The 24,578-nt window shown below is 41.2% G+C and overlaps 1 protein-coding gene across 2 annotated transcripts in view; it reads right to left on the bottom strand.

Moving 5' to 3' along the window:
- Window positions 1–24,578, bottom strand: part of PHIP (PHIP subunit of CUL4-Ring ligase complex) — a 110,093-nt gene that overhangs the window by 6,000 nt on the left and 79,515 nt on the right. The window contains exons 21-38 of one of the 2 annotated variants that reach the window (XM_083177163.1): window positions 22,216–22,356; window positions 21,541–21,635; window positions 20,290–20,515; window positions 19,780–19,899; window positions 16,445–16,552; window positions 15,098–15,222; window positions 12,872–12,954; window positions 12,528–12,639; window positions 11,046–11,107; window positions 10,299–10,454; window positions 10,095–10,215; window positions 9,855–9,980; window positions 9,388–9,460; window positions 6,761–6,811; window positions 5,846–5,995; window positions 2,821–2,973; window positions 2,430–2,590; window positions 1,839–2,095 (exon numbers count right to left, since the gene is read on the bottom strand). In XM_083177163.1, coding sequence (XP_083033289.1) covers window positions 1,839–2,095; window positions 2,430–2,590; window positions 2,821–2,973; window positions 5,846–5,995; window positions 6,761–6,811; window positions 9,388–9,460; window positions 9,855–9,980; window positions 10,095–10,215; window positions 10,299–10,454; window positions 11,046–11,107; window positions 12,528–12,639; window positions 12,872–12,954; window positions 15,098–15,222; window positions 16,445–16,552; window positions 19,780–19,899; window positions 20,290–20,515; window positions 21,541–21,635; window positions 22,216–22,356 — 2,320 coding nt within the window. The remainder of the gene's footprint in view (window positions 1–1,838; window positions 2,096–2,429; window positions 2,591–2,820; window positions 2,974–5,845; window positions 5,996–6,760; window positions 6,812–9,387; window positions 9,461–9,854; window positions 9,981–10,094; window positions 10,216–10,298; window positions 10,455–11,045; window positions 11,108–12,527; window positions 12,640–12,871; window positions 12,955–15,097; window positions 15,223–16,444; window positions 16,553–19,779; window positions 19,900–20,289; window positions 20,516–21,540; window positions 21,636–22,215; window positions 22,357–24,578) is intronic. The other variant, XM_083177164.1, reaches the window with a different exon arrangement.

Raw genomic sequence — 24,578 nt, 5'->3', positions numbered from 1 at the left:
AGTTAGTTGTATTTATTAATATGGTAGGCCACTGGAGATCACAACCCAAGGTTACGTTGTGACAGAAATGGTAATATATAGTCTTATTGAAGGTGAGGGCCACATATTGGATTACAGTAAAAGAAAAATTGGATTAATTATGAAACCAGACTAATGAAAGGGCGAAGGCATCTGGCTATTTGAGCTATTGAATTGACCGTCCTCAACACCAGCACTCAGACAGATCTTATCTACCACACCTCCCTTAGGGGTAAATAGCGTCTCCTCTTCTCCAAAAATGAATCTCAATGGTTCTATCATACGTCACACGGTCACGAATTCCATCCCATAGAAGGTTTCCCTCATAGGAAGAGATTAGAAAATATAGTGCAAAACCACTTTTTATTTTCAACACATATAGTAAAAACAGTAAAAAGTAAAGTTTTTACTATATGTGTTGAAAATAAAAAGTGGTTTTGCACTATATTTTCTAATCTCTTCCTATGAGGGAAACCTTCTATGGGATGGAATTCGTGACCGTGTGACGTATGAAAGAAATCCAGGGTCTATATAGAACCATTGAGATTTATTTTTGGAGAAGAGGAGGCGCCATTTACCCCTAAGGGAGGTGGGGTAGATAAGATCTGTCTGAGCACTGGTGTTGAGGACCGACCCCCAATTTGTATATTTGGATACTCGCCTCTATGTGTCCTAAATCACCGCCATTGGGAAAGGCGGACAGGGGATTGGACTTCACACTAGCAGCCCCATTTGAACTTTTTAAATTGCGCAGAATTGTTTTTGGTTGGAATTTGATATTTGAATTGACCGTCCGTTTGCAGCCAACTGCAATTTTTGGAACCAGGCACAAAGGTGGGATGGTTTAATATTGGGCACTGAATAAGTATTAATCCTCACCCTTTCCAGGTTAAGACCACATTAAATTGACCTTTCCTATAAATGTAAAACTTAATTAGTGCCTATTATGACTTGCCTAGGCAAGGAAGGCTAGGGCTTTGCACTTCCCCTGTCCTGATCACTGTGCCTTGCTAGCGACATTCCTAAAAAAGTGTAAGTAGGGCAACAATATATATATATATATAGGGGGGGGGGGGAGCATATTAATACTCCATTAGAGACATTATGGACAGAAAAAAAAAAGACCCAAAACAAACCGTATCCTGCAACCTCCTTCCCAAAGCTGCATGTATACAAAAACCAGACAAACCTTTTATCTCTTGCTAGGACTTTGATAATGAGTATTTAACGAAGGACCATTGATACGGAGGAAGAGAGTGAAGTCTCTTCCAATGATTGGTTACTACCAGGTGGTTGATTCAGGGGATCTTTGCCACTAAGGGGCATATTTCTAATGGACATGGGAAGTAAAAATTATAGCATGGCCAATGGACATGGGTTACGGGTACAAAGCACACCACAGGTGTATTTTTTTAAAGATAGATATATATATATATATCTTTAAAAATGCACCCTGCCTCGCTGGCCGTGCCCCGCTAAAACAGCCTGCCTTCCTCCCTGCAGGTGAGACCGGAGAAGCCCGGTGCCGCTGTAGAGAGATGCCCGGCACTTCCCCGGCAGTGCAAAGCCTTCAGGGGGGCCGGGCCGCCCCTTTTCTTGATGGTAGCGGCTGGGCCCGCCCCTTTTTGTCACAGCCCAGACAAAAACTGCCCAAAATAGTGACGTCGGCAGGCCCGGTCTGCACCCTTCACACTGCCCCTTTTGAAGCGGTGCCCTGCCGGCCGAAGCTCCTAGAAGGAACACTATGAAAGGTTAAAAAAAGGTAAATTTCTGTGCAGTTTTGGTGAAAACGTTAATTAAGTGGTTAAAAATATACTTACCAGACTTTCCTGGAATTGCAGCATTATTAGGTCGCGTCACCATGAGTTTAGGTGTTACAGATGTAGATGGTTGATCAGCAACATCTGGCTCTATGTGTCGCCTGTAACTTCGTGTTCGAGCCACCGGACTGGATTCTGTCCCCTTGCCATTTATCAGCACTTTTTGAGCCAGTAAACGTTGGGGTGCTGGTCCTGGAGACATCGCTGTGGTTTCTTGTTTGGATTGATGTTTTACATATTTTCTTTTCCTTTCAGGGCTAAAAAATAAGAAAAATCGGTAGATATTGCATCAAATCAAACTAAAAACACCTAACTACAGATGGGGCCGTTCTTATTGTCTCTGCCAGCGGACATGGACGCGTGAGCGGCTCACGCGGCCGCGCGTCCATTGCCAAGAATGGGGGTCGCGCCATTTGCCAGCGTGGGATGGTGATCGGCACGCGGGGAGACGCTCAGATGATCGGCTCCATCTGTACCTAAAAAACATTTTCTGCTTTGCTAATTATTTTCATGTATATTGGCTTCCATAACCCCTGCATGTATGTGATGTTCTGCAGGTACTGTTTAACTGAAGGTGATTTCTGGAAATACCTGGATGCTGTGCTGCTGCTAGAAGAGCTACTGTGATTCCTTCTCTTCCGTTTTGTTATTGTGTTCCTCTGATGAAACTTGATAGCAGATTGATAGTCTGACAAAATGGTGCTAACCCGTTCCTCGAAGAATGCAGACAGCCGCAAACTCATGCTGTAGATCTAGGAGAAGTCAAATTGATTTAATTAACATTTTCATTATTATATAAAAATCCACATACGCCCTACAAATACCTTACAGTACCACAATTTTAATTATGCATGTAGCTTTGTTGAGCTTGCATATTAATACTCCATTAGAGACATTATGGACAGAAAAAAAAAAGACCCAAAACAAACCGTATCCTACAACCTCCTTCCCAAAGCTGCATGTATACAAAAACCAGACAAACCTTTGATCTCTTGCTTGGTGTATAGGACTTTGAATTGCTGAAAATTAGCCTCACATCCTTGCACAGTTCCGAGGGAGATTCATAATTTCCAGCCTCCAATTTTTCTCTGACTGTACCAAAATCCATTGGCGTTTCAATTATGTCTCGATAGTCCTAAGAACAGAAAAAAAATAATAAAAAAAAAAAAAATATATATATATATATATATATATATATATATATATATATATATATATATATATATATATATATATATATATATACATACATACATATATACATATATACACACACACACACATATACACACACACACATATACATACATACATACACACAGCTTATACATGTGGTGAACAACCCATTAGCCAATCAGGCCTAAAAGAGGTCCCATTCCGGATGGCCGTTTCAGTGCCTTTGCACCTTTGTCAACAGAGTCTGCCCTCACAGTTGATAAAGGTGCTGTGGCACCGAAATGGCTGTCCAGAATGGTACCACTTTCAGTAATGCATGTTTGATTGCCTAATGGGTTGTTCACCAAATGTATAAGCTGTCATTGCTGTTACTTCATGCTTCATTACATTTTTACATTTTTCTACGCATTTGTGCTGGTCGTCTCATGTGGATTCCATCAAGGTTGAGACACTACCATGCTATCATTTAAACTGACCGTGCACAAACTGATCTTATATATAATGTTGTGCCTTTCTACCTCATGAAAAAAATTAATTATATATCTATATACACACACACACACACACCCCATTCATACATATAAACACATACATACAAACATTGTGCAATTATTTACAAAGTTTAAGTTTTCAATCATAACACAAGTTAAAGCAGGTTTCAGTTCTGAAATGAATTTTTTTTTATTAATTGACTATTAACATTTTACAGGGCAATTGTTAAATGTGCTTAGTGGGCTATTCTGCGTAGTGAAATCGCATCGCACATTGCATGGCTTTTTGTGCTTTGTGAAGCGATCTCAGTAGTTAATTTAGTTAATTTATTAACTGCACCCTTAGTGAAATCGCATGGCCCTTTTTTGTGGCATGAGATGCGATCTCAGTAGTTTATATGGTAAAACACCACCAGTCTCCATGTCACCCCGAAGTGTGGCGAGCGCAGCGGAACGCGTCCTCTGACCTTTTCATACCCCCACTATCCACGTCGGCGTGGAGTTGATTCTATATAGTGTGGCGAGCGCAGCGAGCCACAGAGCCCGAAGCGTGGCGAGCGTACGCAAATTACTTTACATGTATTCCATGTCTCCTCGTGGGGCTCGCCACGCTTCTGGCTCGCCACACTATATAAAATAAACTTCACGCCGACGTAGATAGTGGGGGTATGGAAAGTTCGGAGGACGCGTTCCGCTGCGCTCGCCACACTTTGGGGTGAGGTGGAGAGTGGTGGTGTTTTAGGTTTTACCATATTAATTACGGAGATCGCATCTCACATCTCATGCCACCAAAAATGGCCGTGCGATGCGATTTCACTATGTTAGCGTACGTAGGAAGTCTGGTTGCCCTGCTAGGAAACAAGTACCCAATTAAATATATAACTGCTAACCTATTACAGTTTGATACTGTATCACCTTATCCTATTATATTGGACTATTATCTGGCCTTTTATTTAAATCACCATGTATCATAAGTTGGTCTTGGTCTCATGTAGAGCACCATTCACTCTCCCTGCGAACTGCCTCTTTAATGATAAACTCCCCTCGTATTAACACTCATGAATTTCTTAACCTGTAGCCACAAAATATATTCACACACATCCTGAAAATGTCTATCCAAATTCTGGTCCCACCCAAATATCCCATATGCATTCTATAATTTCACATCCATGACCTCTATATCAAACCAACTTTAACATTCTGGCAATGAAAAACATGTGTCTCACAATCAGATGCTGCCTTACCTGCAGCATTTGCACATGACTGTCTACACTTCAAACATATCCAACTCCAGGCCTGGAAACCGTAAAATGATGTAAGGTTCGAACATTACTGTCCTACATTCACAATTCTACTGTAGGTGCCATCATTCACATTCACAAAAATTATACATGCTATGGGGCATTTCAACCTGATTGCAGTGATCTAATACCCACCTGCACCACACTAAAATTGTTTCACATTTTTCTGCCTGGCTGCCTTATTTCTTATCCTCTGATATCCCCAAACATCATGGATGATTTAAACATCCCTGTTGATAGTGCACATTCTATTTGTTTCCAAACTATGCTCTTGGCCTCTCCCAGTGGACTGATTCCTACTTATTCGAATGCACATAGCCTTAATCTTGTATTCACTAGTCTATGCTCAGTTTACGGTTTCATTAATATTACTTTCTTTCTCTCCCATCAAAGCATTATCACCTGCACACACTCTTGAAACCGCCTGAATATTTTTGTCTGAGATGTCAGAAGCTAGGATTCTGGCATTATCCTCAGTGATTTTCATATTCCAGCTTGTGGCCACTAGCTTGAATGCCAGTGTCTGTATTCTGACTGCTGGTATCCCGACCACCAGAATACTAACTTCATCCAGAAATAGTGTGGAGATAATTGGGTAAAATAGCTTATGTAGGTGGTTGAACCGCAACGGACCATGGACCTAATTTTGTATTACCGCGGGTAAGCGCCCTTTAAATGGCACAAGAGTCAAATATCGAACCACCTTGACCTTTCAACTATTGGAAACAAGCACACAGAGCGGTAAAATGCACCACTAAATATTTAAAAAAAACCTTTGCACGGGGGTTGTATGGTTTATAAATACAACCTACTAGCATCTTTGCGCAGTTCTAGTGGAACAACTTCTGATTAAATTGGTATGCACTACAGGTCAACACCAGACTCTATACCATTTGTATTATTGCATTACTATATAATACATTAACAAGAAACATGAAAAAGTAAAAAGGTTGAAAATTAAATAAACAACCTCCCCCTCCGGAAAAAAAAAAAATCTCTCCACATTGGTCATATTATCCTGACATATGATAAAACTCACAGAGTATTCGTCAAGATCAACTGGTTGTCGAAAAGGCTCAGAATCCTCACACTGGAAAATAAGATTTAACAGCTCCTGGCACTGCTTTTTCCAAGATTGGAGATCATAAGCCTGAGCTCTGCTGCGCAGTTTACGCTTTGGCTGGTACTCCTGAAATGCATTAAAATTTTTAGGTTAGTTCTGAAACAGGTATGTTGTTGAATATATTTTGCATTCATCTAAGTGGATAGTAAGGTGGCAGTAACGTAGATTATTATGTATATGGGGTGACCTTAGACTACGCAGACTGATTCTAAACATAATGAGTGGGGCCACCATGCTGAAACATTTAGTTCCACAAAGAAAAAAGAAAATGCAAGGGCATACCTTAAATACTAAACACTGCTAATGCAGTCACCTAGTCGCAGTTGTTGCGCTCATATTTTTGGCCAAGATTATGCCAAGTACCTCAAAGTTTATTTTGACAAGCAGTGCTTAGTTCATACACGGTTTTAGATTTTTTCACAATTAAATCAACTTTCCACTTGAATTTAGAAGCGCTTTTAAAAACCTCCAAGAACACACCTTTGAAATTAGTATGTGATTTACAGTATAAGTATTTATCTCTTTGTATTTGCAGACTGAAGCTACAGTATTACGTTCGTTGATAACTTCCAATGAGGTAAACGGCATATACAAAAGCAAAAACAGAATGATACCAGGTGCGCAATTGCAATTCTTGGTCTTTAAAATGTGAAATTGTAACAGGTTATAGAAGGTTAAATAAAATAATTGCTAGATGGAGAATATATTTCTGTGGCTAGTGCAATTTACTGAGGAAATCAGAACAGTGAATGTGAATATAGAAAGAGACTTGGCATCATGCACAGAGCAGATTCTGAATTACTTAGTAAGCAGGGTTGTTAGGACACTAACCTTTCTTTTCCTTGTAGAAGTCACAGGTGTATCTGTATCTTTCTCTTCTTCCTTTAAGTGTAAAGCATGGTTACACAAAGCCATACATGAAAGAAATGTCTTTCAAGTTATCGTTTAGCTACTAAAGAAACACATTGTTTAAGGTCACTTGTGTCAAGTAACAATCATGTTGAAAACAAATAGCGGTATACACAGGGGGTATGCAATCCAGGATCACGGCTGTCTATCCCTGTCGACAGCCGTGATCCTGGCCCATTTGTGGTCTGATCGACCGCAGAACGACAGGCGGGATTCAATGTCCGGCCTGCCACTCTGCGCAAAGGGGCGTGGCTGCGAAAACGGCCGTGGATTGGCGATCTGCGGCCGGGATTGCGACAATCCACAGCCGTTATCGGCAGAACGGGCCCGACAGCTTCTAAAGTCGGGTGTGTTCCGCTGTGATCCCGCTTTAATGCTGTTGCTAAAGACATCATTGAATAGGGAGCCACCGCTATTTCCCACTTCGGAAATAGTGGCGGTAGATTGCATACCCCTCCACAGTATGACTGCATCCCTTTGCTTTTCCAAACCTTTTGGATGATCAGCTGGAGGAAGTTAAGTTTAGGGGAGTATTCAATCCCCGCCGCTATTTCCGACGAGAGAAATAGCAGCAGGCGTCTATTTAATGTTGTTGTTCCCAACAGCACTGAAGCAGCAGCTCGTTAGAATGGACCAGACTTTAAAAGAAGTTGCGCCCATTATGCTGAAAATGGTCATAGTTTGTCGAGATCACGTGAAGCTATAGCCATCCAGTACCAGCATCCTTATGGGCCCCATACATCAGCAATCACAATTTATGGATTTCCAGATACAGGGATTTTTTGGCCAGATAAATGGATTTTACAATCTATCTGACTTTGCCCACACATTACAGATTTATTTCAGTGATCGGCAGATTTTTCCATCTAAAGATTGCATCTTCATATCTGGAAATTGCCCGATCAATTGTCATCTCAGCTGTTCATAATGTAAATAGATGAAGAAGACGAATTGGGAATGCCCACACATATAAAAAAGATCTGCAGATAATACCAGATTATTAAACATGTTTAAAAACCTGATTAAGCAATCGATTGGCGATTTTGATTGGTATTGCCAAAAGGAGGAGCCCACACATCTAAAATTAATTGTGGCAATCATCTCCATATCTGAAAATTGTCACAATTAATTGCTGATGTATGGGGCCCTTAAGAAACAGAAATCTAAAATAAACTTTATAAAGGCTATTCTGCCCCAATGAAACCTGCCAAAATTGCTTGAGTTCACCTTTAAATGATCTGGTTCCGGATGATAGATCTAGTGTCTCTAGATAGACAGTCAAAAGGCCTATCCCAAAAGGTTGACATGCATTGGGCCCACAGGGTCAAAATGTCAACATGAAAAAGGTTAACACATGAATAGTTTAACACAAGGTTTCATGATTTTTTTGTTGTTGTTTTAAACCAGCTTGTTCTTACTTCACCATCCATGTTGGCACAAAGGGAATATGTAATAATGTGCCAAGTGTAGCGAGGCACCAAGCCTGAAGCATGGGGAGCCATGGGCGGGTAGTAAGGGTTTCACTTATTGGCGGTCCATGTGGACAGTTGCACCCTAAAAATGCAAAACCTCTTGTTCAACTTTTCGTGTTCACTTTTTTTCATGTTGATATTTTGACCCCGTTAACATTTTTAGAATCGACCAAATGACCTTCTGAGGTAGACCTATTGACGGTCTAATAATCCACACCCCCAATGGTCGCTTCTAATCCCTGGTTCATGCATCTCATAGCCCGTTTGAAATGCAACTGAATCACTGTGGCAAAGAAATGGCTGAAAATGTAGGTGGAAAGTTTGGTAAAAAGTAAAACACTGCCATAGAACACAAATGGAAGGCATACAATAAATCTTCTATTCCCTGTTTCCAACTGGAATCTTCGTCATAGTGCAGGGAGATCTCAAGATTCTAAAATTTGGGAGAAACCACCACTTTTTCCTGTCCGATAATTGGAGCATGCTAAACGTCCATCTTTATCCGCTATAGTGGATAAAGAATTACCCTTTAATTGTTTTATGGTAAAGTACTGTTTAAATGTGTTGTGTTTTTCGATCCTATATACTACTTTTCAATCACCTGTTTTAGCATGTAAATAATTGCGCAATCTCCATTTTGTGTATCATTGGCTAGGAGGTATAGAGATTCTATCAGTAGCTGGCAGGGTCTTTGTAGTGCCACAGTTGGGGTTCCTCCAGTTATGACTGTATAAGCCGGCTCATTGTTTATAATAATTTCCACATTTGGCAGAAGTGCTGCAAGTGGCTTATCATACTTACAGATGTGTGTATCTAAGCTACTCCATTTTAGCTACATATACAAAGCTACATATTGTATGGCAGTGTGCTAGACAAATGGTATGTTTTCCTAGCCTGAATAACCGCTTGCTTTGAATACCTTTACAGCCATATTATGCATAATTGGTATAAAATGACATTGAATACAATCTATAAGCTTCGCTAATAATCATTTAAGAAAATGTAATTTTCTAATATGTTATAGATTATATGTGAGGGTGTATGCCTGTACAAGCATACATGCAACCTTTGCTTTACCTCTTCTGAGTCAGACAAAAGCTTCTTCTTCATGATGTTGTACTGTGGGATGATATCATAGCCACTCTGATCCCTGTGTGCACACAGAACTATTTTATTAAACAATATCTGTAATCCTAATGTTCATATAGAGTCTTACAGTAAAAATACATTAACATTGGGAAAATCATATACCTAATACACAAATAGGCAATTTTACATAATGCATTTATCTTGTAAAAAAAAAAAAGCAATGCTCTGAAATCTGTAGGGAAAGAGTAGTGACAAAGAAATCTGAAGGGAAAGAGAAATGACAGAACACCGGTAATCCTAAAGATCCCCTGAAGTAGTATGTTACACATATATATAAGCCTGCTTGTGACATTATATGAATGTCTTCGTGTACTGGGTATCACAAGAAATGTGCATTGCTGATAAGAGAGCAATGAACACTGAAGGAGTGTATATATTTCTGCACCATGACTTACTTTATAAAATATAGCAAAATATCTGTGACAAACTTGGCCAACTTCACAATTGGACTTCCAGGCTCATTAAATGTGCGGGTGTTATGCTCTATGTATCGCACCTCCCACATTAATGAAGAGAGACGTCTGGAAACAAAAACATGTGCTTGTTAAAACTTCAGATTTGCTTCGTTTCCCTGCAAGTACAAATGTTGACACATTAAATGAAACAGAATACCACTCCATTAAGGCATTATTCACCTGTAGAATCTGTTTTCCAGTCGCTGTTTAATTGTACTGAGGTCAGTTGGGTAAGCCACCACAGTGCTGTACAGAGGGTAGGCTTGAAGGTCTACTGGAGCCACAAAGGAAGAAGCATTATCTAAATAAATAAAAAATACCAGATTAGAAATGCTTAAAATGTTCGATGCAGCATGTGACACACTAAATACATTTCAATTATACCTAAAGTCATCAACTGAGTGATCCCAGCAATGATCCTTTCACATTCTTCCTCTCTACTTCTACTGCCCCACTCTCCATCCAAGGACCTGTAGAGCAACGACCGAACCTCGGTTTGTGTCAAAGGAACACTGGTGCCCAGCTCCTCAGGAAACACAGCTAGCAGTCACAAAATAGAGGAGAAACCATTTAATTCTACTTATATGACAGCAACAACAACTAAAAGGCTAAACATAGTTAAGTGGTTCAACAGCAGTAGTACTGAGATTCAAAGGAAACCTTCTGTGGTATTCAAATGGAAGCAATAGCCCAAAATGCATGAGATGTAGTACAATTTAGTGTCTTCTATTTTGTATGGGCACAATTGCACCTACATTTAGGCCAGTATTCAATGCAATTTCTAGCAAGGTGCAGCGAATCCTGTTTAGGATTCGCTGCACACTCGCAGGGTCCTGGAGGGCTGCAGCATTCGCTGCCAACCCTCCCTATCAACCTATTCAACGCTGCAGGGGCTCGCTGACCCTGGCGGTGATTTGTAACCCCGGGGACGGCGGCAGGCAGATGGAAGCCTCCCTGCCTGCCGCAGAATTTGTGGGGGATAAGGAAGGCTCCCGGGGACTTCAGTCACATAAATAAGAGATAAATAACCTACAACTATAGGGTTAATGTAGCTCTAAATGCCAAATTAGCATTGGTTTAACAGTGCAAAGTTATAATCTGAACATGATTTTATAGAAAATGAATACATACCATTATTGGGTATACATTCCATGTCCCAAGGGCTCATCTTCTCAGTGTCTCCATTGTCCCAACTTAAAAAAAAAAGTAGGAATGAAGAGTGTGAATCAGAAATAACAGCTATTCTAATTACATATACATGTGGGGATGCTTGAACTTGAGTGTGTTGTGAGACAAGCAGCACTTGTTAAATACTAATGTTACAGTTAAATAGCTTGCAAATTAAGCAATAGAAACATTGAACCTCAACCCCCATTTCCTATAGAAAAGATCCCACGATAATTATAATATATTAAGTATCAATCATTTGCAAGTATTGCTAGCTGTGATGGCCGGCATTTAATTTGTTTCCTCTAGTTTCTCTCCGGCTCTCCACATTCCCATATTGTATTGCTCTCTCTAAAAGGGGCCTATGCATGTAGCGATTTGCTGAGCGTTCTGAGCAATGCTAGATCACTCAGAACACTCAGCAGGATCGCTCAGCACACAGTGATGTGTCAGCAATGTGTGCTGAGTGATCTGCCAGGGCCACTGTTCTCTAGATTTACTAGATTTATCAAGCATGCTGGATGTTAATTGCTGGGCGATAGCAACGCGGCTATCGCTATGCCCCTACACTCAGAGTGCTGTATGGGCATTTACTAACCGATCTAATTGTGTAGGCCCTATTAACTTATGTTTCACTTAGCTTTCTCATGTTTTTTTCCTGTATCAGAACCACTACTTTTTGCTCTCACCCTTCCTTTTCTTATAATTTAGTGCAAGCCATGCATTTATAAACTCAGCAGATGTAGCATTAACACTTGAAACAGGTATGTACTGTATTGACCATTTGCTCCTAAACATAGAAAATAGATGAGAATGGTCATTCAGCCAAATTGGTTACATCTATTTATGCAGATGACTGCTTATGTCCATTTTCCAACTTTTGAAAGGAAATGGTTGGTTGATTGTAATTTGTTCCCAAAAATGTCCAGATTTCATTTCAACCAACCATTTCCTCCCAAAAGTTGGAAAATGGACATAATCAGTCATCTGCATAAATAGATGTAACCAATTTGGCTGAATGACCATTTTAATCTATTTTCTATGTTTAGAAGCAAATGGTCAATTGTCATTTGCTCCCAAAAATTTCTAGATTTTCATTCCAACCATCCAGATAGCAAAGAATCTTCTAGTGTGTATGGGCCTTTAGACTGTGTCCTGTAAGGCAGCCAGAGACTGGTGTAAATGGGAGATGGCATGAGGTCTGTGTCCTAAAAAGAGCTGTGAAGGGAGGTGGCAGGCAGTGGAAGCTGTAAGAGAAGTTGGCAAGGAGCTGTTTAGGCAGCCAGTAACAGTATCGGGTGAATTGCAGTATGCTTTTAAAAAGGAAAAAAACTACAATTTTGTATGAAAAATCGCACCAAAGAAAAGTTGCTATTACAACAAACATTACTCCAACAAACCAAATCAAAATGAAAAGATAAGATGGTTGAATCAGGAAATACGTACCAGACATTATAGCATTGGAACAGGCTGTCTGGATAATCTGGCTGAAGCGGTTCCTGGCTTTCAATAGTTCCAAACCACCAGGCATCGTCAATCACTGACCGAAACCTATCACCTACAAAATGTACATTTCCATTTAGGTAAACTTAATCTGCCTTTTATTAGCATACAATATATGTGCAATATCTCTCCATGGTACCATCTGAGCAAAAGTAAAGAAAATCAACACAACAGTCAATGAAAAGAAGAATTGAAGTGACAGCCAAATTACAGTTTCAAGTCTTATCGCAATCTATCCTTCAGTGTGATTAGATAGACATTTTAATCTGTAATATTCCCATACATACCTATGGTCCACTGCCTGCGTCTTGCTTCATCAAATTGTTGCCGCAGAACAAGAAAGTCTATCACATCTGGCATGTCATGATACCTGTAAGAAAGCAGGAAATCATTAGCATGTCAGTTAATTCATATGCAAAGATACCACAACAAATGGATATAATCAATTATATGGAATACTTTTTACATGGTTATGGTATTTTAGATCTATGTCTAGTGCTAAGATCGACAGTGTCAAAAGGTTGACATGGTCCAAAAGTCGACAGTGAAAAGGTTAACATGAGTGTTTCATGTTTTTTTGGGTGTCTATGTCGACATGGACACTGTCTTGCATGGCTTGCTATGCTCGCCATGCTTTGGGCTGCGCCTGGCACACTATTATATTCTTCCTCCACGCCATAGTGTCTGGAAGGGTATGAAATACCGCCTGTCGGCACATGCCAGCTCAAAACAAAAAAAAATACATGTCGACCATTGGACCCTCTCGACCAATAGTGGCCAACCTTATGACTGTCGACCAAGAGTCAATCTATCATAAATCCGGATACCTTTTTACATGACATTAAAAATTATTATAATACAGTGGTTCCCAAACAGTCCTCAAGACAACTCAACAGTCCAGGTTTTAAGGGTATCCATAGGAGGAGGAGATGACTTAATAAGTACATGTGAGTTTGATTATACCATATGTACACAAGCTGTGTATTCCAAAAAAACCTTGTCTGTTGGAGGTGCCTTAAGAGCTGTGTTTTGGAACCACTGATGGAATATATAAATGGTCTGTCAGGAGCAGGGCTATCCAATATCTGATATAGGGTGACTATTTGTAACCTGAATGAGGGGGTACCATATAGAACAGAAAAACAGTGAATGCAGTTTCACCAAAATTGATAAATGTAGAGTGACCAGCTCAGTATAACAAACCATTTATCCAGCAAAACAAAACTGTGCCGGTGGATTATTGTAGTCTATAACACAAGTTGAGGACATGTTCTGTCAGAAACTATATGTTGATAATCAGTATTTCATGTGGTTTTATGTTAGTGAAAGAGTTACATATAGACAGATTGCTTAGAAATGGGTCAGTAATCCCTCCGTGTGTATGGCCCATTAGTTCAAATACTGTCTCTGTGCCATCTTGGAATTTAGAACTTGACTGCTATTGTGTAGCCAAATCCTTACAATTGACATTATTTATTTATTAACAGTTTCTTATATAGCGCAGCATATTCCGTTGCGCTTTACATAGGGGACAGTGATACAACAAAACAGGGTATTTACAGACAGTCAAAATGTAGGAGGGCCCTGCTCGCAAGCTTACAATCTATACATTTAAAAAAACACATTTAAAAACCTGCTTAATTTACAGATGTATGGACATAAATGCATGTCTGTAGTGCCAGGCTTCTTTTTTTTTTTTTTTTGCAACTTTCTGTTTATTTGCAAAATAGAGTGAATGGAACACACAAGTATTTTGCATCTTCTATAATGTTTGATATTCAACACTTGTAGATTTGTGTGCGACTGAGTCACCAAATCTCTACCTGATGTCCAACAATGTATCAGCTGCAAATGCAGATCAGCACAATCTCATGGTGCATCCTAGTTGCATATCTTTGCAATGCATTGAAGTCAAAATAAATACATTAAAAACTGCCTGGCGCTAGCAGAGTTGCACAGGACCTGACTGTTTACTCAAGACCATCATTTCACACTGCATGCAGATTGAGGCAATTGTTTGAGGGTACAGCTGTAATTTGACATACCGTAGACAAATTAAATTAACTCAACCTATTTGATACATGGTTTATTTATGTATGACACTAGCAACCAAGAAAAGGGAGAAGAGAGCCAGGTATTACTATGGCCAGGTATAGTGGAATTAGCCCGTAATCCACCATAGCAACACTCTCTGCTAAGGTGTATTCCTTCATCAACATTATTCTGTAACAGACTAAATTATTTTAAGCAGTCAATTTATGTTCAAATTGTGGCAGATCTTCCAGGACACACTCAACCCAACCCATTGCACACACAGTAATTCCCTTTCTACACAACTCCTTACAATTTAGAATAGGATTATGGCTCACGTACTGCAAATAACCCAAAATGCAAATATTACCAATGACACCTCAGTAGCTATACCAGATAGTTTTGAAGATTTGCAACCCAAGACAATAAAAAATACCAATAAAACAGCAATGCAAGGCAAAATAGAGAATTAGATTACTCACTTCATTGTAAATGCTCCTCCAGTCAGTTTACCGGTTTCAGAATCAAGAAAAGCTAGTTTAAGACAGCAGAGGGTGGGCAGGCCAACTTCATATTTAATACCAACAATCTTCATAAGTTCTTGTTCCTTCAATGAGAAAATATATGTTAAACAATTTGTGTGTTCAGAATTTAAAACCAAGTAATAATACATTCACACAAAATGTATAGTTTTGGAGGGAAAAAAACACCATGCAAGACCACTTCACTTCTACTGTAATTATAGGGTAGTGGCTTCCCGTTGTAAGTGCTTTTTGATATAAATAAACAGGAAAGCAGTCCCAAATGGAGCATATGATTAGCAGAAGGCAATTCTTATGGGTAGATACAAAGAGCTGAGTTGACCACACGGGCCAGATCAGACAAAAAAACTTGGGCGCCGTTTACACAAATTATTTAGGTTAAATCCACAAGTTATAAAACAAAATTAATAGTTTCAAATGAATTGAAAAATGGTGATAATATACCGATCACGTCTCTCACGAAGACACAGCACACATGAAATAGTTAAAATAAAATAACTGCTCAAATAATACAAAATAGTGGGATACGGTCATTGGGTCACCAGCAAGTTTTTAGACAGTCATTAGGTCGACATGTGTCGACGTGGGATTTTTCACGATTTTTTGAGCAGACAGGCTGTATTTCCTGCCCTACCATCTGCTAGGGCATGGCGGGAGAATAAAATAGAGGCACCGATCCCGAAGCATGGCGAGCGCAGCAAAGGGACACGGTGCACTTTAACCTGTGTCCATGTCGACATTCTGATAAAAACTGTGGAAAACCCCGTCGACCTTTTGACCATGTCAACCTAGACTCATGTTGACCCAATGACTAACAACTTGCTGGTGACCAACAGATTCACACCCTCAATAGTAATAATCTATAAATATTATAGATTATTACTATTTTGTATTGTTTTTGTATTACTTGATAAAAGTTATTTTATTTTAACTATTTCATGTGTCCTGTGTCTTCGTGAGAGGCATGATAGGTATTTAAGTATATTATATCACCATTTTTCAATTCACCAGTGCAATATATTCCATTTGTCTGTCTTTACTTCTTAGGGGTAGCCAATGCCAGGCACTGGTGGTAACACATAAGGTATGCAGAACGTCTCATCTAAGTCAGCATTACAATTAGATCAACAGCACACAAAGTCACATGCAAGTTATAGTTCAAATTGGACAGAATGTACTCAACACTGCATTTGTGACAGCATGATCCATACTCCTAGTCTGATGCTTTTATCTAGCCTAAATGTCGCACTTAAAAATGTAAGCATATTTTAGAAATAAAATACGTACTCTTAACTCCATTTTATGCCAGGGTTGTTTCTTCGCATTTATCCGATAAATTTTATTCTTTTTGGCCATCTCTACATAGGCTTCGTGGCCTTGACGAAAATAATATACCTGTAAAACACAAAACATTTACTACAGATTATATATATATTTCAACATCAGAACACCGCAACACACATTGAGTCACCCAACTCAATCCTGTGTATTGAAGTTGAATTTTAATTCAATATGAAGTAAACATGTCCACAGAATTTGTTGAGGGACACCATGTCTGTTCTGGTCTTCTCATGTTAAATCCTTAAGGCTTCTAAAACATCTAGCCTCAATACAGCATGGAGGGGGAAACGCCTGTCGCAAGTGAGTGAGCAGATCTAGTGCAACTCCCTAGTATTGGCGGATTTTTTTTTTTTCTTGGCCAAAAATGTGTATAAACCTTAGTACACACAAAGATTTATGTCCAATCCGTCAATTGCTCCCATACATTGCTGAATAAATTGATATGTAACACTTGTATAATGTTTGTGTGACTAAAGCCCTTATTCATTAAAGATTGCAGCAGCACTCCACAGCGTAGTTTCCTGATGGTCGGCATGTACAGAACAGGTCCTGCAATCGCATTGCAAAAATGTAATTGCCTTTGCCTGATTGACAAGTAGAGGTGTTCGCAGGAGTGGTCAGGCCAAAGACTTTTTCCTTGGCCTTGCAAGTAGCCCTGCATCATGCAGCCTGAGTAAAGTCAGACTGACTTAGGCTGCAAATGCAATGTTCCTCTTAATCTGCAGCATCATTGTAGATTAATGCAATCACAAATGCAGACAAATAGCCCCCCCCCCCCAAGCTTCACCCATCTAGAGCTGAAGCCCGGGACTGTCCCCTGTGTCCCAGGGTGGCTGATGCGTGTAAAATTGGAATAAAAAAAAAAAAATACATTGTTTTTTACAAGTCCCAGCAGGCCTTTGTTGGGTGGTCCCCACTTCCCCAGGTGCCATATCCAGCGCTGACCAGTCACAGTGTGTATGTCATGGCCACGGGACCTTACGTAAAAAATGTCCCCCGGCTGTGGCATGACACCCCGGGCTGTTGGAGTCCGGTGCTGGTTCCAAAATATGGGGACCCACAGTTTTCTTTCCACCCATATTTTTGGAACCAGGACAGGTCCAAGAGTCCAGGGCTGGTTTCAGAAATACGGGGGGAACCCTACGGTTTTTGGCCACTGTATTTTTGGAACCAGGTCCAGCTCAATAAGCCTGGGGCTGGTTATGCTTTTTGGTACTTGTGTACTTTCACGGCTCCCTGTGCATCGTACAGGGAAAAATCGCATCGCATGCGATCTGATGCGATGCGATGTCATTTTTCACATAAATTATGGACATGAGTTGACATCATGTAAAATGCACCCAATGTAATTTTTCACACTGTACCAGCCCCACTATCAACGCCAACCCGAAGCGTGGCGAGCGCAGCGAGCCCGCGAGGGGCGGCGGTACGCGTCCTACGACCTTTTCATACCCCCACTATCCACGTCGGCGTGGAGTTGAGAATAGAAAGTGTGGCGAGCGCAGCGAGCCACCGAGCCCGAAGCGTGGCATGCGGATACCTGTGAAGCCCGCGAGGGGACACGGATACCTGTGAAGGTAGCCGCGTCCGCTCGCCACGCTTCGGGCTCGGTGGCTCGCCACACTTTCTATTCTCAACTCCACGCCGACGTGGATAGTGGGGGGTATGAAAAGGTCGTAGGACGCGTACCGCTGCCCCTCACGGGCTCGCTGCGCTCGCCACGCTTCGGGTTGGCGTTAATAGTGGGGGTGGTAGTGTGAAAAATGACATTTGGGGTGCATTTTACATGTCAACTCATGTCCATTATTTCTGTGAAAAATGACATCGCATCAGATCGCATGCGATCTGATGCGATGCGATCGCATGCTCATGCGATGCGATCGCATGCGATTTCATAAAAATGCATAAAAACACAGGAAAATCGCATCCCATCGCATGCCACTACATATGGCATGCGATGGGAGCCGTGAAAGTACACAAGTACCTGCTTTTTTGTTGTTTTTTTTACTAAACACCACACACTTCCATGTCTTAAAAAAAAAAAATCGCACATTATCAGTACTAAAAAATCGAACATTTTCGGAATTAGTAATTGCACCCTATTTACATTTGCAATTTTTTTTTTTTTTTAAATGTGCGATTTTTAAACATCCGATTTCAAAATATAACTAAATATCGTACCCACTACAATCTCACCCCTAGTCTGTATATGAAGTTCAAAGGAACTTGACACAGAAAAGTCCAGATATTTGTCTGCAGATTAACAAAACAAAAAAAACCTCATGGATTAACAAATCTTGCATATCCCCAAATAAAATCATCAGAGGCTCCTGGTGTCTTAAAGTGCTGTGATTAAGATGCATTATTGTCAAAAAGACTGTCTCACAGGGCCTAGAAGACAAGAGGGTCTGTTTGCTTTAACTACAGCAAAGATGTACTTCAACACATCTGTATCCCTAATGTATAACAGCTCATCTGTCTAGAGGAAACTAAAGTCTGGTAATGTATGTGAGCAATGACAGTCAAAGCCTAACACTGGACAACAGAAATGGATTGTTAAATAAAAGATCGGAGATTTCCTCTTCCTGTTGATGGAGTGAGGAAGCACCTTCCCTCAGCTCCGCCTCGACATAGTTACATGGCTTCCAGAGCCTTCATACCGCCACTGACACCAGGCGACACCCTCTGCACCCACAGCAGCTGCCTCATGGAGAAATTACTGGCTCCACAGCCAGCCCCCCGGCCGCGACAAGCATGGCGGCGGGGAGCAGGCAATATGGCTAACGGATACAGCCCTCTCCCTGCACACTAAAGAGCAGCAGCAGAAGACCTAGCTCCCTCTGGGCACGCGAGTCAGGGCTCTAATGCCCCTGTAACCTACCCAGATGTGGTAGAGGCAAGTCATGCTACCATGGGTCCCCTGCTACCTGGATATATGGCCATTAAAAGCAGGCCAGGTATCCCAATGTGAAGCAGAAAACAGCACACTCTCCACTGTGTCTTTTTCCAAGGCTGGAGAGAGGGACTGTGCTTGGTAGTAGTATTTGTATCACTGGCTATTAACAGAGGGGGAGTTACCCACCAGAAGTCTGTTTAATCCACCAGCTCCGTCTAATATGGATAATGGTCGCTTTTCAGAATAAAAAGGCATATGTCCATACTCAAGAGGGCTCTCAGATGCCTGTTATAATGTGGAACTTACAACATAGAAGATAGCTGAGTTATCTGCCAATTTAAAAACTGGAAGTAGCAGGTGAACCGCATATGTCACACAAACACACCTCGTCACCCATCTGTGGTACAAATGGGCATCGTCTTGGAACAGTGTCTGTAATCCATGCAGAAGGTAGCCATTCTTCCAGGGTCAAGCCTTGTTCAGTTAGTGCTGCAACTGGTAACCGCTAAAGGTAGAAGAGTTTTATTCAGCAAAAGTTTAAAATGAAAGCCCTTCTATAATCTATATGGTCTGTAGATTAAATAAATGCTGAAGGATCCAATGTAAGCTTTTCTATCTTTACATATAAATTAATGTGTAATAAGTATGACTCATGCAAAAAGTCTGCGTGGTTTGTCAAAGACAGGCAAGTGTCAAGCAGTATTAAACCAAGGCAAGCATGAACTGTAAAAATAGGTCAGCACCATAAAGAGGCTATGGTCATTTGAAAACTATAAAATGATATGCAGCCGGTGGAAATCAGAAGTGGACAGCAGCAAAATGTTAGGAAATTCTACATACATATTAATGGGTGTCAAAAGGTTAACATTATATAAACAGAAATTGGTCTCTTTACCTTCTTCCTTTCTTTTGGCTTCTTTCTCTTTGGTGACGATCCATCTTTCTCCTCAACTGCCTTTTTTCTTTCTTTTTTACTTTGTTTTTGTTTACATTTCTCAGCTCCTTCTTCATCGTCAGAGCTGCTTTCTGCTTTCTTGCTTTTAATCTTAGGTGTTTTCTTTGGTGGTTGCAGATTGATTCCAGCATCAGCAGTCCAGTCTGAGTAATCACTTGAGTAGTCACTGTAAAATGTGAATGGCTTAAAACAAGCTTTAAATTATAGCTTTTTTTATAGCTAAAATCAGTCACTATATTAGAGTCCTTCTTTCACTGCACGATTGCCTTGCTTTTAAACAACTTTGGTGTCCTTTAATAGGCACCTTTAGTGTTAAATGTATGAATACATAAAGGGTACATTTACTAAAATGGAAGTTGTTTATGGGATGTTGCCCATAGCAACCAATCATATTCTATTATCTTCAAGAAAGTGCTAAGTAAAATCTGGTTGTTCTGGGCAACACCCCATCTTCGTAAATGTACACCATGTTTCAGAGCTTATGTGCCTTAAGTGATAATCTAGAAAATGACATTCCTGGTGCAGTAATCCAAGTGGCTGAGTTTGCTCCCATTTACAATGTAAGCTCTCACAAGCAACACCTTCTCTGCCCTCATGAACTTTTCCAACTCAAACTATCTTCTACTCCATACTACCTATGACGACATCAAATCCCTTGGTTTTCTGCCACCCGATACCTAAATGGAGTACACATTAGATGATGTGTGCCCAGCGACAGCACCTAGCGGGGATACTGGGATCAGCAAGTGAACACACACTTGCCAATGCCGGGCTCACTGAGCGGCAGTGGGGCCTTGCTGCAGAATGCTGGTGATATCCTCAGTCATCCTGCATGCAGATGGAGGAAATGGCTAACAACCCCGGGAGCGCACATGGTTAAAAAGATATGCAGGATAACCGTATTTTCATGGATATCTAATGTGTTTGCACTATATTAATTAATTTGTCACATTGCAGTATCTTATGCTGAATAAACGCTAAGCAATAGAAACGCAAACCCAACCTCCAGTACCAAAAACACGTGTCTTTTTATAGCAACAAAAATGGCAAAAAAAAAAAGTTGGGTTACTGCTTGAAAAAGTGGCCTATTCCCGTGAGCTGTTATTAGAAGTATACATCAATAGCTACCAAAACCATCTCAATAACTTTCTCTATTATTCCCATATCATTGCAAGAGGTCCAGTCATTTACCTTGAACTACTGCCATCACTGTTCCAGTCTGGCTTTTCCTCATCTTCCGATGTTGCACCACTGGCCGCTGCTACTTCACTTCCAGCATCTGCTTCCTTGTCAGAAATAAAAACAAGATTTTAGTACTTACCAATAAAACCTTTTCTGATTCCACGGAGAGGGAATTCTTATACAGTAGAGTATGGCTGATTTGTTTTTTTTATCAACCATGGGGGATACTGGTTACACCATTACAAAAACTTATAATGCTATGTTTTCGACTTTGCGTACCCGATTGGCGCATTCAAGTAGATGGGGTATTCCTTGCCTGTATTGTGGGTACTTTACATATCCTGAGTGTGATAAAGATCTTATGCCTATCTGCATTGTCATATGACGGGAAGTTCATACTTTGTTTCAGTCTACTCTTTCTTTTACAGTTTTGTAAATCGTTCTTTTGTAGGTGTATTATTGCAAAATTTGAATAAAATTATTAAATTTAAAAAATTACTATATTTTTGGTATTTAACGGACTGAATAGTAGAAAAATGTTTGCAAAATTCAAATAAAAAACTATAATACAGGATACAAAAATCAAACCACCACAAATGTAGCCTTCTCACGCTATTACTGTAAATGCAATAAAAACAATGGACTAGGTACTAGTATTCATATAAACAAACTGCAAACTCTTACATCTGATGAGCTATTTGCATTTTCCATATCCTCCATTTGCTCAGCAGGTTCCTCTAGGGTAGCCCTAGTGCGATAGTTGTGCTGGCTGGACTGCGGTCTTCTTGAATCTCCAGTTTCCAATGGCAGCTCTTGAGAATGGTTCTGAGAATAAAGATAAATCCGTCCTCAATTTCACCAATTATTATGGCACAAAAAACCTCAGAGACAACTTCTTAAGGAGAACAGTCTTGTAGAAAAATTCTTTCATTACGAATCCTCCATAGATAAACCAATGTAACAAATGTAACAAAAATTGTCAAGCAGTAAGTTATTAGAGCATACTTTGTACACTTCTTAATTGAAAGCCAAATCATAGATATACATTATTGGGTACTCTTTACCTAGAACGGCGCCCATCGCGACCATCGTATGCACTAAAAAACGGGTGCGATGCGATGCCCGCGATTTCCCATAGGGATCAATGTTAAAAGTGAGATTGGACGCGATTTTAGTGTTCAATGCCTCAATGCCCGCGATTTTTCCATAGGAAACAATGTTAAATGGGCCACAGAGCCCAAATAGTCACCCTAAAGTCTGAAATGGCCCCCACAATTGTTAACGCCACCCCACGATCAACGTCAACCCGAAGCGTGGCGAGCGCAGCGGTACGCATCCTCTGACCTTTTCATACCCCCACTATCCACGTCGGCGTGGAGTAGAGAATAGAATAGTGTGGCGAGCGCAGCGAGCCACCGAGCCCGAAGCGTGGCGAGCGCAGCGAGCCCCGCGAGGGGACGCGGATACCTTCACAGGTAAACGCGTCCCTTCGCGGGCTTCACAGGTATCCGCGTCCCCTCGCGGGGCTCGCCACGCTTCGGGCTCGGTGGCTCGCCACACTATTCTATTCTCAACTCCACGCCGACGTGGATAGTGGGGGTATGAAAAGGTCGGAGGACGCGTACCGCCGCCCCTCGCGGGCTCACTGCGCTCGCCACGCTTCGGGTTGACGTTGATCGTGGGGTGGCGAGCGCCGCGAGCCCGCGAGGGGCGGCGGTACGCGTCCTCCGACCTTTTCATACCCCCACTATCCACGTCGGCGTGGAGTTGAGAATAGAATAGTGTGGCGAGCGCAGCGAGCCACCGAGCCCGAAGCGTGGCGAGCCCCGCGAGGGGACGCGGATACCTTCACAGGTAAACGCGTCCCTTCGCGGGCTTCACAGGTATCCGCGTCCCCTCGCGGGGCTCGCCACGCTTCGGACTCGGTGGCTCGCTGCGCTCGCCACACTATTTTATTCTCAACTCCACGCCGACGTGGATAGTGGGGGTATGAAAAGTTCGGAGGACGCGTACCGCCGCCCCTCGCGGGCTCGCTGCGCTCGCCACGCTTCGGGTTGACGTTGATCGTGGGGTGGCGTTAAAAATTGTGGGGGCCATTTAAGACTTCAGGGGGACTATTAGGGCTCTGTGGCCAATTTAACATTGTTTCCTATGTAAAAATCACGGGCATTGAGGCATTTAACACTAAAATCGCGTCCAATCTCACTTTTAACATTGATCCCTATGGGAAAATCGCGGGCATCGCGTCGCACCCGTTTTTTATGTGCATGCGATGGCGGCGATTTTTTACCCCCGACGCCCGCGATGCCAATCGCGGGCGCCGTTCTAGGTAAAGAGTACCCATTATTGACATACAGTGGTTATCGAAAGTTTGGGCACCCCAGGCAAAAATTTATTTTAATGTGCAAAAAAGAAGCCAAGGAACGATGGAAAAACCTCCAAAAAGGCATCAACTTACAGATTAGACATTCTTATAACATGTCAAAAAAAGTTTGATTTTATTTCCATCATTTACACTTTCAAAAGAACAGAAAACAAAAAAATGGCGTCTGCAAAAGTTTGGGCACCCTGCAGATTTAATACCTTCTACTGCCCCCAGCACACAGCTTGTAAACGCTTTTTGAAGCCAGCCAAGAGTCTTTCAATTCTTGTTTGAGGTATCTTCGCCCATTCTTCCTTACAAAAGTCGGTACTTATAAGTTAGTTGGGCGCAATTAGCATACGGATGGTAACATAGGGAAATCGCATCGCATGGGCCATTTTAAGGGCATGCAATGCGATTTTTTCATGTAATTTTCTTTTTTACACCACAATAATCGCATCGCACCTCCCGCAAAATCGCATGAGATCGCATGCGATTTTACATTCGGTATACAATAATATGATTGTATGTCCTAAAAATAGGTTTTACGCACCCCCCAACTATCCCTGAAGCATGGCGAGTGCAGCGTCGGAGTTGATTTTATATAGTGTGGCGAGCGCAGCGAGCCTGAAGCGTGGGGCTCGCTGCGCTCACCACACTATATAAAACTAACTCCATGCCGACG

The sequence above is a fragment of the Crinia signifera genome, chromosome 3 (genome assembly GCF_055691185.1).
Source record: "Crinia signifera chromosome 3, ASM5569118v1, whole genome shotgun sequence".
NCBI lineage: Eukaryota > Metazoa > Chordata > Amphibia > Anura > Myobatrachidae > Crinia > Crinia signifera.
Note: the sequence above shows the minus strand (reverse complement) of the source record. Positions and strands in the feature narration are given on the sequence as shown.